We start from the raw sequence: 12,908 nt of genomic DNA, 5'->3' as shown, positions 1-12,908 counted from the left end.
GTCGAAATTTCTTTTTTTTTTTTTTTGCATGAAAATCAATTCATTTGTCGTGCGTTTAAAACTATATACCGCAATATGCAAGATACTCGTTACAATGCAATAAAAATAAAAAAACCTATATGCTTAAGTCTTCGAAGTTTTATTTTACACGTCTTCGTGTAACTCAACATTGTTCATTTTCCTTCGAAGGGTTCGTTCCGAAGGCAAAGGAATATTTTGTTCTAAAATCTGTTGGTACCCGACGCTACCACACGTAAGCCTCAGCCGAATAGCCCGCTTAATCGTCTCATCAGACCATTCTCGGCTCACTCCCTGATTGATGAGAGCCTTAATCTGATCCTCATTGAAAATCTCTCTCAATCTAATCTTTAACTTGTCGTAAGTTTGCCTTTCTTCTCTCAGTTTCCTCAAGCGTTTCTTTAAAATCTGTCCGCATCTGTAACTCTTTTTTATTATCCTGTTAAACAATTCCTCGCGCCTTTTCATAGCGTCCTGAAGTTTCTTGCATTCACTTTCGCTCTTTGTCAACAGATGCGTCAATTCCTCACATCGTTTCTTCCAATCCGTCTCTTCTTTCATGTTCACAGACGCAAGCATGCTTGAAGAATCCTTTGATGGTTCATTCTTCAGTTGTTCAATATTGTCAGAATGCAATTGATACTGAAAATTTATCTTAACTTTTCCTTCGTCCGTCAGACTCGCGATGAGCATGTTTACGACATTGTTGTCTTTGTTAAAGTTTTCCAATGAAGCAGGAAAGTCGTCCGGCACAGAATGAGACGCAAAAATCGTGGGCACAGCGTTCAATTTCAGTTTGCGCTTGCCGTCACAACGGTCCTTCTCCCACATGTTCTTGGCAAAATGCGCCTGTTCGAAAACGGATAAATTTCTTATTGATCATTCTACAACCGACACAAGATACAAGATCCAAGAAAATCATACCTCGCATACGCGACTGTTGACACTGGGTTCCCAGTTCGGTATACCAATATTGGCGATCCATCGTTCTCTTCGCTCGCGATTCGTAGGGAAGCTTCTCAATGAAAATCCCTTGGTCGTCGAGTTGCTGCAACCAGGGACGCAGCAGCCAGCCATTCCCGTATTTCCCGTGTAGACTTGATCGAAAAAAGAAAGAAAAAAACAACGCGAACTGCACACTGCACGTCTGCCGCCGTACTTCTCGCTCTGAAAGCCAATAGTGGATCTTCGTCGTAAAAAGCGAAAAGCGATGCTTCTCTCGCGCGTCTCGTAACGACCGACGTTTGTCGCGCCTCGCAAAACTGACAACAACTAAAGAAACTCTGCGACTCTGCTGTTTACCTTCTCGTTCTCGGTTGTGCGTTGTGCGTGCGCCTCGATCAGGTTAGGTTAGGTTAGATTTTCAGTTTGGACGGTTTTTTAGTTTAGGGTGTTCGGACAGCCACAACAGTTATAAAGATGTCGAAGACAATGGGAAGAATGAAAATGGGCAGGAAACTGATCGAGAAGATCGATCACTCGTCGAAGCTGCGTGTGGATATTCCCGCAGGGATGGCGTCGTCCGCGCCGCCGCTTGGATCCCAGCTCGGACAGGTTAGGATCGCGAATACTACTGTATACTATTTTATAATACCACTGAATATTAATTTATAATACTACTATATATCAATTTATAACATTGCTGTATATGTTTTTATAACCGCTGTACATTAGTTTATAATACCGCTGAATATCAGTAGAATGTTCGATTTCTTGGCTTGTTTGCAGGAGTTTATCACACTTCCCAGATTTACCGTTAATCATGCGAAGTTTGCGAGATCTGTTCCGGTCTTCAACACGCGACGTTTAACATGAGTGACTTTGATTTCAGAGGAATATCAACATTGAGAACTTCTGTAAAGACTTCAATAAGAGAACAGCCAACATCAAGGAGGGCATTCCTTTACCGTGTCGCGTGAAGGTGCATTCAGACAGAACGTACGATCTGGTGATCCACAAGCCGCCAACGACGTACTACTTGAAACAGGCCGCTGGGATACAGAAAGGGAGGATAAAGAAAGGTATGCATACAAATTCCTAGTAAGCAAACTGCCTGCAGTATGACAGCATATTTGCTCAGATATTGCAACAGATTTGGTATCATCTGCATTAAACTCATGTTTTGCTGACAGAGCCTATCGATATAGTCTGATAGCAGATTGTTGGCAGAAACCGAGCAGAATCTGTCATTTCGTAAACATTTAAGTGAAATAAACCATTTGAATGATTATGAAATGACAGATTCTGCTCAGTTTCTACAATAAATCTGCGATTATATTCTGTTAGCAAATTCTGTTATATTTCTGCTGGCATTCTATCAACAGAATTCACAGCAGATACTTTTGAAATCTGTTCTCGACAGATTTGGCTATCCAGATCCTTCCCTTTAATTTGATTCTTAATTTCTTCTTGGTTCTTAATTTATCGTTTTGCCCTCGAGTTGTGAACTAATTGTCATAGTCTCTTGATACTTCAACAAAACTAATTTAACATACAAAAAAATTATGAAAACAAATTCATGAGTATTTTCTTTCGTAGGTGAAGTAGCTGGCAAAATAACTCTGAAACATTTATACGAGATCGCCAAGATCAAGATAGAGGATCCACCCAATGCGTTGCTGACTCTAGAGCGGATGTGTGAATTGATAATCGGCGCTGCTCGCACATGCGGCATCGAGATCGTGCGCGATATAGACCCGGTAGAGTACGCGCAATTCCTGAAAGATAGGGAAGCAGCAATCGCGGAATATCAGGAGCAGCTTCGATTAGCTAAAGAGAGCAAAGTACTCAGAACAAACTAATTTGTAACTAGAATATCTAAACTTTTGTCTCTATTGTAATTATTGTATATATACAGATATAAATATAAATATAAAATAAAAAACGCGAGAATCTTTCGACAAATGTATGTTTATTTAAAAAAATATAAGTTTGAATGCAAATAATTTAATCTTCTCCAATGGTGTTGACTAATTAAGAGGTAGACGTATAAAAAGAATGAATAAAATGTACATATTTTATAAGTTAGTATATACAGAGTATGGAATTATGCTTATCTATAGTATTAGTAAAAAAGATTTCTGTAGGACTTTTTTGGGAAAAAGAACTTTCTGGTTTAAAAAATAGACTTTCCAAGGAGCAACAATTCATATCTAATCGTATTAAAAACGCATTTAGTCTAAACTAAAGCCTTCATTAAAACGGGTAAAAATCTTTCGTCCATAGAGAATTGACCGAGTTGTTCAGGTCGAAGTGTATCAAGCCTAGGTACACATAATAGAACGACAACTTGAGAAGCGCCCAGCGCTCCGCCAACGAGATCCAGCATTTGTCCCACACATTTGAGCATTGCCTGAGCTTCTCGCTGTATACGGAACGCACGCAACACTTGGACATCTCCATCATGGCCGACATTCTGAACTGAGTGCGCAGCGAGTACTCGATACCGCGCATCAGATCGTTGGTCTTGAGGATCAGCAGCATCTGCCGGTTGACGCGATCCAGCACGGTGCTGATTTGCGGCAGCAAGTTCGGGATGTTCTGTTGAAACATATCCTTCTCGTGGATATTATAACGAGTTTTACGTACGCCCGACATGATGGTGTCCCATGTTCTGCCCGACACCATGCATGAAAGAAGACCGTAGTAATCGGCGACACCGAGACGCGTGCAGTATTCCTTCATAGCCACCCGATCGCCGTCGAGGATCGCCAGCCACAGTTTTGAGTAGTCCCAGCGAAACTGATCGGACAGATTAGCGTAGAGACCGTGATCCAGTAAGATAATCTCCGCCTGGGAGTCGCGATTGCGCACCAGGATGTTACCAGGATGCGGATCCGAGTGAACAAAACCCTCGATGAAGATCATTTGGCTGTACAGTCGACCAAGCTTGCTGCTGACCTCGTACGGATTCAGCTGATGGGCGCGCATGTACTCCAGATCGTTCACCTGTCCGCCGTCCAGGAACTCCATCGTGAGTACGCGAGACGATGACGCGTCCCAGTGTATCTTTGGTACTTTCAGCCATTGATAGTTGCTGAAAATCCTCTGCACTTTTTCGGCGTTCCTGCCTTCAAGGGCAAAATCCAACTCCTGTGGGACGTTTCTTTTCGTCTCACTGACTAACCAGTCAAACTTAAAATCCGGAAACACCAATGACGTGATGCTCACCAAAGCCGACATGGTTTTGATGTCGACGTAAGAGTTGCTTTTGACAGCGCGATGCTGCACCTTCACAGCCACTACATCGCCGTTTCTCAGCACAGCTCTGTGCACCTGCGCGAGGCTGGCAGTGCCCAGGGGTTCCGGATCGATGCTCTGAAATATCTCATACGGATCTTTCTTAAAGTCCTCCTTGATCACGGTCAGAACATCCTTGAACGAGGACTGAGGCGCGGAACTATGCAACACCCGCATGGTGTGTACATACTCCTGAGGGAGCAGGTAGTCCAATGCACCTACATGCTGTCCCACCTTGATGTACACCCCCTTGTTGGCGCAGCAGAGCTCCAATAGTTTCTGCGCCCCATACTTGTGAACGTTCGATTTCACCTCCAAATACTCCGTCGACGACTTGTCCAACTTGGTGTCATACAATTCCCTTTTGTAATGACGGCCTATCTCGAATACTGTGAACGCAGCACGGCCTAGCCTTACAATGCCAATGGCACCGACGTCATACTCGTTTACCCTGAGAGAAGCCAGAGTACCCAACCCTATCGTCCCAATAGCGGCGGCTTTGAGCAGCCTTCTGGATGTCAACATTGCCACTTGATTGACAATTCCTACAAGAGGTCCTTGCTTTACATTCCCAACAAAGTTGAAACGCATCATAATAATTTTAATCGGAAAAAACAACGAAATTAGCATATTCTTTCTTAGGATACATTATAAACGTTACATAAGCATAACTAATAAGTATAACTAATAACGTTGCATAAATATAATTAATAAAGCATAATTATAAAATTGCATAATGCACTAACCTATTAAAGAGTATAAAGTAACGATTAAAAATCCTCATAAATTCGCCTGACACGAGAACGGCGTCCCGTGACATCAAATCCAGCGATCGAGGAATGTTTCGGGAAGCGGTTAAGCTAACCTCATCGTAGCCTACATAGGTATCTCCCGAGGCGAGTCTACCAAATTCTGTGCCAATTTTGTTACACACTTTTGGCCAATATCCTAAATGTACGATACTTTCACTAACGGTTGCTAAATAGTTGGATCAACCCGGATTTATCGGTCCTCGGTTCAACCACGTGGACGAAACGCGTCAATAGAAAATTAGATAACCGTAAGATAATCGTAGATAACCTAATACGAGAAGATTTTTTTTCGGAGCAATGAACCGGAGTGCAAAACTTACCTTTATTATCATCAAGAGAAGGTAAAAAAAGCGCCAAGTATATACGCGCTCCGTATTAACTGTATTCTATTTGTATTTTTTACCACAAAAACAACGATATTAGGGTAATTATGAATAAGGAGAGGGGCTTTTCCTCACCGATCATTTTTAGCTGAAACTTCACAATTTTGTGTATTTTAGTGCGTAAATAAACATGAATCTGTAAGTTAAAATTGTGGCTCTCCATTAGGAAAAAAGTTATTAAATACTAGTTGACAGTTGCGTGGTTAGGATATATGTGTGTCATTTATCATATACTTTGTATTTATAGACGTACTTTTCAAATATGCCAATTATTTTCTGCTTTTAAAAAAGCATAATAACTCTATTTCTTTTTTTTTTTTAACAAAAAACAAATTATTTTCTTTGGAAAATATGCAGTTTTGTTGTACCGAATATGTCATAATATGTATATCGAATTAAATGGTTAAAAAAGATAATAGAAATAGAATTAAGTATTATGCTTTTTTTAAAGCAGAAAATAATTGGCAAATTAAAAAGTCTATAAATACAAAGTATATAAAGTAAATGACAGAACTGTCCTAACCATCACGCAACTGTCAACTTTGGTACTTTATATACTTTTTTCTTAATTGAGAGCGATAATTTTAACTTATATATAAGTCTATAGATCTATCTGTAGATTCATGTTTTACGCACCAAAATATATACACAAAACTGTAAAGTTTCAGCCAAATTGGTGAGGGAGCCCCTCTCTTTCATAATTACCGTGTATCGAAAATTACAAGAGAACATTGACAAATGAAATCGTAGATACTCTAGTAAATTTTCTCATTTTTGTAATTTTTACCTCGTTTGAAGATACACAAAATCGACTTTCTGATTCATGTTTCTTTATATTATATACTTAAATTGTATGTACCTCCTGTTTTTATTATTTACATGTTACTTTTGCTGTGTTTGTTGGATGTATGTTATTTAAAGAAGAGAAAGTGCGAGTTTGTGGAATACCCTAAACCATTTTTTAAGATAATTTGAAAACTATTAAAAATAGCTATTCAGTTTTCACTGACAAGAAAAGGCTCCCAGATACGTATCTCTCTCCGATTTGAATAAAACTTGGTGGGTTTGTAGAGGATCAAAATATTCGATACGTATTTTTTTTATCAGCTATTAAACATGTTTAGGGGTGCAATCAGCCCTCGAAAATCGGCCAAAATTTAATTTTTCTATAACTTGTGAACTATAATAAGCACATAGCGTAATTTCGTAAATGACGAAATGTATAAAATTTCAAAAACTATTTACTGGTATAAAAATAAATTTTTTTGCATAAAAAAATACGAGTTATAAAACTCAACTTTTTTATTTTTCCACTAATGGACATGACACCTTTTTTAGTGAAAAAGTTTCATTTATAGGAAAATTTGTGATATTGCAGTTTTGTTTCTATATATATTAAGGGGATGCTGGAGCCGTAGCCGAACTCGATCGGCGTCGGTAAAGAAGACCGGCGAACTATATCTGTCCTTGTATAGACAAAGATATAGACAAGGATAGCACGCTATATTGCACGCACACATACGCACGATGCACGTCGACATTATACTTTTATATTACGCTTCCAAATCTTGATTTGGAGGGTTTATCGATGTTTTTCTTGTTGTGCAATTCGGGGGAACTTGTTTTCGCGTTCGTACCAATGGTATATCTCTTATATGAAATACATCTTGTGACGAGCTGACAGCTCGCCGCAACTCGAGACGCCATATTGGGATAAAAGTAGGATAAGGAAATCTGTACTTCCGTAATTTTTTCTCGTTTTCTATATAAAATCAGAGTTTCCCCGAATCATTAATGTATGTACTGCAATTCTGGAGAAGGATTTTTGATTCTGTCAAATTAATACGACGCTACGTGCCGACAAAAAATGCCGGTAAAACAGACGGCTCCAGCATCCCCTTAAGACTAGAAAAAAATGTATTTACCTTCGCGCGACCAGTGAAACGTAAAACTGCGAGCCGCCACGCCGCGCCGCACCGGCGCGGCCACGCAGCCTATATTGGCTACTTCCGTAAGGAATAATAAGTTTAAGTATTTATGGGTTGACTGCAATAATATTTGTCAAAAAATGGTTTCATATAATATATCAAGATTTACGACACTATGTACATGTTAGTTATTATTGACAAGCGCGTTAAAGGGTTAAATGTAAAAGACATTTCGATTAGACATTTATACGTATAGAATGATATTTTGTCCTTATTTTGGAAACCACGTTTAAAGCAAAACAGTATTTTTTCGTATAGTTTCATGTGATTCTTAAAATAGAAGCAACCACTTACAGCGATTTAAAAATTATCTTAAAAAAAAATTCTTATTCTTTTACATATATAACATATATTACATATTGTATAAGCATGCTAGGATTACAAACAGTCAAAAATATAAATATATATGTAATTTCCTCTTAACAGCTATTTGAAAAGAAAATATTCGGTCTCAATTCTTAGAATACACATATAATATATAAATTCTAATAATATCAGAAAATATACATACATATAAGGTAAATATGTATCAATGCTGGGATACTTTAAGACCTTTATTTATTTTAGTTTTTATATAAAATAAATATAACGCGAATTAAAATCAAAACTAAAAATATAATACAAAGAAAAATATTTTTATCTTTGATTCTTTGATTTTAATTCGCGTTATAACTTATTTAAACACTAAAATGATAAAATGTCCAGACATAGGTACGTGTCCAGGCATTGGTACATTTAACTTATTTTGATTGAAATAATGGAGGAAGAGGAGAGAAAAAGAGAGGGGCCGAAAAAATAATATATATTGTGCACAAGGAGAGAAGCTGCGTTTTTCAGACGAGTGTGAAGTACTGTGAAGTTTGCCGTCCTCGCCTTCGGCTCGGGGCTCGGGTGGCAAGTGGCAATCACAAGAGTCTGAAAAAAGCCTTCGACCTGTCCACATGATATTTTTCACAACAATTTTACGGAAATGTTCGACTTTTAAATGTCTATAGAGCGAGTCGAAAGTGGCCAATTTTCACGCCGGGCTTACTTTCCTCGACCCTAAGGAAGGATTGATGATCATCATTTTCACAGCACCTCTACGGAAATGTTCGACTTTTAAATGCCTACTTATAGAGCGAGTCGAAAGTGGCCAATTTTTGCGCCGGGCTTACTTTCCTCCCTCTCGCTCTAAAGTATGGCATTTAAAAGTCGAACATTTCCGTAACACACATATATGCACAAGGCCAAGTGCAAGCATACACGCAGCGCGGAATACAGAGGAAAAGAACAAGAGAGACAATAGTGTGAGAGAGAGTGAGAGAGAGAGAGAGAGAGGGATGGAGAGGGAGGGAGAGAGGGAGAGAGCAGAGAGCAGCAGAGAGTGTGTATACTACATTTGTGTATGAAACTGTGTTTATAGTATGACATTATTGTCATAACCCTGCTTAGAAAATGCTGTACTCTGATGTCAAAAATAGAAAAGTTACGCCGTTATCTAACGATATGTAATATATAATTTCTTACTTAACAAAAATTTAAAAATTTGAATGTTGCGTTTATGATATTCCGTTCGTAGCTAGGGTACAGACCAAGAAACTGATTAAACTTTCCACGCAGTTATCAATTGAGACTACTCTAAGAGCAAAAAGTCGACTTTCATCGAAACTGACTTGGTAGAAAAGTCGACTATTTTAAGGACAAAAGTCGACTTGAAGTCGGCGATTGTTCCAAAAAACGCTGACTATAAAAGTTGACTTTCCGTCATGACTATAATAAAAGTCGACTTCCCGTCATATGACTAAAAGTTGACTTCCCGTCATAACGAAAAATCGACTTCCCGCCAACTTTTAACGTCGATAAAATAAAACATACGTCTGGAGGTCCATTGTGTATCGAAACGAGGTAAAAATTACAAAAGTGAACAGATTTTACTACATTTTAATAAATAAAATCGTAGATACGGTAATGAATTTCCTCACGTTTGTAATTTTTACCTCATTTATCGGAGGAAGTCAACGGGAAGATAATGCGATGACGAACTGTGAATGACGACTGACGACCACGGTCGTGCTGACGACGACGACGACGATGTTTCGTGGCGGTGGTCGATAGCGCGGCGCTTTACGACGTCTCATCGTGTCCTGTCTCGCGGCACGTAGGTATTTGCTAACGTTTGATTTGGGATTGGAACTTTGAAATTGAGACAAAAGAGAATAATATAGCTCAGACTTTCAAGTTCTTTCAAGTTCAGACGACTTGTAGAATGTTGTTTTTACTCGTAATAAGTTGTAGCTCTACTTGGTTTCATTTTCGGTTTGTCTGCAAGAATTGTCAAAGCAAGTAGGTTTTATGAAGAAAGTTGTATTTTCTACGATAAATTTCAACAATTTGCGACGGGAGCTAGGCACTGTAAAAATTCGTGATTTCTCGTAGAATTCATGTAGTATCTATATCTATCTAGAAAAATTATGAGAAACTACGCTCTAATTAGTTTTGACTTTTTTCTTTCAAGTTCAATAGAATTGCAGATTATTGTTGTAATTCGTAGAAAGTTACAGTTTTAACTAAAGATTACAAGAAAGTATGCCTGTCGAGTATTTTTCACAATCGGTCCAAGTCCGTAAGAGTTGTCAAAACTAGTAGTTTTCCTTAGAAATTTATATTTTCTATGCTAAATTACTACTGTGAATGTCTTCAAGTAGTAAATTTTTGGTGGAGGCTAATAATTGTAAAAATTCATAATTTGTGGTACAATCTTGTAGTATTAATTTACAGTACAAAATTACTTTTTTCAAAAAAGGTAAAAAAAGGCGCCAAATACACGCAATGTATTTTGTAAATTCAAAAATCTAATCTAAGTGGTAGCTTTATTTCTCCTTCACAAAATTATGTTACCTAATTTAACTCAAGTAACATGTATTAAAAAAAAATGTAAAATCTTTAAATTAAATTGCGTCAATTGCAAAGAATATGTATAAATTCAAAAATCCAACCTAAGTGGTAGCTTTATTTCTCCTTCACAAAATTATGTTACCTAACTTAACTCAAGTGACATGTATTTCAAAAAAAGATGTGAAATCTTTAAATTAAATTACGCCAATTGCAAAGAGAATATGTATAATGCTTTGAAGAATAATTGTTGTGCAACTACTTTTAAAAAATAAAACCCAAGTGGTATCTTCGTATTCTTATTCAAGGGTCTTCCTATTCTAAACCCAAGTGATAATAACTTCTTAATTGTATTGCGCGCCTCTTCCTCGAGATCATATGGTAGTAGCCCCTACTATGTACCGATGTACCACAGTTTTAAAGTTCTAAAACTTTCCGCTAGGGTTAGCTTCCCGTTCCGTTGGTCATTCTTTTACTTTGTGCCGATTAAGCCACACGCGTGTTTACGAGATTCCGAAGAAAATAGAAGTAAGGAAAGTTAGAGACGGTTCCTCGAGTTCGGAAGACGGCGAGGAGGTACAGAAAGGAAACTATAGCGACGGTGAGGTAGCGTTCGTCGTTCTCATATGTATACGGTGTCACTTACATATGTCACATATGTGTACGGTGCGAGGTTATGTGCCGAGTGACGACGAACGACGGCTACACGAAACCGGACCGTTGTCGTCGTGACAATGGTTGACGCTGCACTTCCACGGCGTTTCCGTACGTTCGTGGGAAACAGGTGAAGTGAAGGGAAGCGCGTCGTTGTTGCGAGTAATCGCGAGCACCGCGCGCGAGGCATCCTCTCGTCGTCGCCGTCGCCGCTGTGTCGTGATCATCACGACCATTACGGTCGTGCTCGTGGCTCACCGTCGTCATCCTCGGTGCCAAGGAGGCACCTGACGGTTAGACGAAAGTAACCGAGCGAGACGCAGCAGCAAGATATAAAGGTGTCTATATCGACTATATGTCAACGCAGTAATGCGTAAAGGAAGGTTTCAGGTGTTTTGGTCCAACCAATTCACCTTGAGAATGCAAATTGAGAAACTTCAATTGTGCATAACCTCATTGCGGAATGTCCTACGATAGCCTAACCATCGGGCGGTAGTGACTTCAAAAAGGTAAGACGCATAGGCGAGATTCAGGTGTCTTGGTCCAACCAATTCGCCTTGAGAATGCAAATTGAAAAATTTCAATTGTGCACATAATCTCGCCGCGTAACGTCCTCCCAGCTAGCAAGTTGGGTCGGGGCGGTAGTGATCTTAAAATGGTAAGATGCATAGGCGAGATTCAGGTGTTTTGGTCCAACCAATTCGCCTTGAGAATGCAAATTAAAAATTTTAATTGTGCACATAACCTTGCCACGTAACGTCCTTTCAACCATCAAGCCCGTTCGGAGCGACTTTAAAAATAGGGTAAGATGCATAAGCGAGATTCAGGCGTCTTGGTCCAACCAATTCGACTTGAGAATACAAATTGAATTTTAATTGTGCACAAAACCTCACCGCGTAACGTCCTCTCAGCTATCAAGCCTGTTCGGGACTGTACTGACTGTAGCGACTTTAAAAAAGGGATTTAGTCTTGGTCTAACCAATTCGACTTGAAAAGACAAATTGAGGAACTTCAATTGTGCACATATAATACGCATATGCAAAGCCAGGTGTTTTGGTCCAACCAGTTCACCTTGGAAATGTGTGATTGATAAAATTCAATTGCATACATAACCTTTACTCATAACATCTTGTTTCAGAATATCATCAGAAAGGTAAATAATTTCGACCAGACTGCCAATCGACAACTATTGACTAAGGATGGTATCTAAAATTTTTTAGAAATTATTGCGGAAAATATTATCCGTAAATATATGGTTCAACCAATATATTAAAAAACAATCCGAGTATAACTCGCCTTGAAACTATTAGAAAGACTATTTTTCCTCGAATACGAATATCCTTACAGGCGATATTATGATGCCAATAGGAAAAGCTGTAGTCGTTATTATTTGGAAGGTCTTTCTTACGACAAGGATTTCTTAAGAACTAGTGCGTATCTGTTTCTTAGTACGTTTAGCAGCGATCCTTAAGATGAGGTTTAAAAAGACGCTTGTAAATCTGCTTAGCGTCGAGACGGTAAGAGTCGTGATACGAGGAGTCGCTCTCCTGTTTGATCGTAGATATGTTCAGAGATTGCATTTTGCCTGATAGAATCCTAAAACCAGCGGGTTACAAAGATCTTGTAGTCAGGCGGGAAGACGTCTTTGTAAAAGATCTTCCCTTGGAGGAGCGAAAGGTCCTGCTGAAAAAGTTATTCAGGTGTCTTGGTCCAACTAATTCGCCTTGAAAATGCAAATTAAAAAATTCCTCCGGAAAACTTATGCGGTAATAAATCCACTAAATATAAATTTGGAGGTTAAATCTGTTTTAGACAGCACTATTGTAAGAGGACGAGCGTATGGTTCAAAAACCAAAATTGTGCGGCAATCAATGAAGCACAGAACGACTGCTGCCATTGCTGGAATTGCAAGGGCCTCGAGTTCTAGAAACTCGCGAGGC

At 38.9% G+C, this 12,908-nt stretch overlaps 3 protein-coding genes and 1 long non-coding RNA gene across 4 annotated transcripts; 2 read left to right on the top strand and 2 right to left on the bottom strand.

Moving 5' to 3' along the window:
• Nucleotides 1-5: 5 nt before the first annotated feature.
• LOC139822474 (THAP domain-containing protein 1-like) lies at nucleotides 6-1,095 on the bottom strand. The gene is made up of 2 exons (XM_071794215.1): nucleotides 943-1,095; nucleotides 6-867 (listed from the first exon to the last, which is right to left on the bottom strand). The coding sequence occupies exons 1-2, from the start codon at nucleotides 1,093-1,095 to the stop codon at nucleotides 145-147; spliced, it is 876 nt and encodes a 291-aa protein (XP_071650316.1). The 3' UTR covers nucleotides 6-144.
• A 342-nt stretch (nucleotides 1,096-1,437) lies between these two features.
• Nucleotides 1,438-2,922, top strand: Mrpl11 (mitochondrial ribosomal protein L11). The gene is made up of 3 exons (XM_071794217.1): nucleotides 1,438-1,572; nucleotides 1,850-2,039; nucleotides 2,557-2,922. Exons 1-3 carry the CDS (start codon nucleotides 1,438-1,440, stop codon nucleotides 2,817-2,819), a joined length of 588 nt encoding a protein of 195 aa, XP_071650318.1. The 3' UTR covers nucleotides 2,820-2,922.
• Nucleotides 2,911-5,287, bottom strand: Adck1 (aarF domain containing kinase 1). Its single transcript, XM_071794211.1, has 2 exons — nucleotides 5,004-5,287; nucleotides 2,911-4,802 (listed from the first exon to the last, which is right to left on the bottom strand). Exon 2 carries the CDS (start codon nucleotides 4,780-4,782, stop codon nucleotides 3,214-3,216), a length of 1,569 nt encoding a protein of 522 aa, XP_071650312.1. The 5' UTR covers nucleotides 4,783-4,802; nucleotides 5,004-5,287; the 3' UTR covers nucleotides 2,911-3,213.
• LOC139822478 (uncharacterized) lies at nucleotides 5,286-11,914 on the top strand. Its single transcript, XR_011734524.1, has 2 exons — nucleotides 5,286-5,410; nucleotides 9,438-11,914. It is a non-coding gene; the product is annotated as an uncharacterized lncRNA (long non-coding RNA).
• The last annotated feature ends 994 nt before the right edge of the window (nucleotides 11,915-12,908 follow it).

The sequence above is a fragment of the Temnothorax longispinosus genome, chromosome 11, assembly GCF_030848805.1.
Source record: "Temnothorax longispinosus isolate EJ_2023e chromosome 11, Tlon_JGU_v1, whole genome shotgun sequence".
In the NCBI taxonomy this organism is placed as follows: domain Eukaryota; kingdom Metazoa; phylum Arthropoda; class Insecta; order Hymenoptera; family Formicidae; genus Temnothorax; species Temnothorax longispinosus.
This window is presented reverse-complemented; position numbering and strand designations above follow the sequence as displayed.

What these genes read in the sequence shown, in the direction of transcription:
- LOC139822474 (XM_071794215.1), bottom strand. Translation starts at nt 1,095, where the DNA reads ATGGCTGGCTGCTGCGTCCCTGGTTGCAGCAACTCGACGACCAAGGGA. An exon ending in TCAACAGTCGCGTATGCGAG is followed by an intron (nt 868 to 942) that starts GTATGATTTTCT and finishes GTTTTCGAACAG; the next exon opens with GCGCATTTTGCCAAGAACAT.
- Mrpl11 (XM_071794217.1), top strand. Translation starts at nt 1,438, where the DNA reads ATGTCGAAGACAATGGGAAGAATGAAAATGGGCAGGAAACTGATCGAG. An exon ending in TTGGATCCCAGCTCGGACAG is followed by an intron (nt 1,573 to 1,849) that starts GTTAGGATCGCG and finishes CTTTGATTTCAG; the next exon opens with AGGAATATCAACATTGAGAA. An exon ending in GAAAGGGAGGATAAAGAAAG is followed by an intron (nt 2,040 to 2,556) that starts GTATGCATACAA and finishes TTTCTTTCGTAG; the next exon opens with GTGAAGTAGCTGGCAAAATA.
- Adck1 (XM_071794211.1), bottom strand. Translation starts at nt 4,782, where the DNA reads ATGTTGACATCCAGAAGGCTGCTCAAAGCCGCCGCTATTGGGACGATA.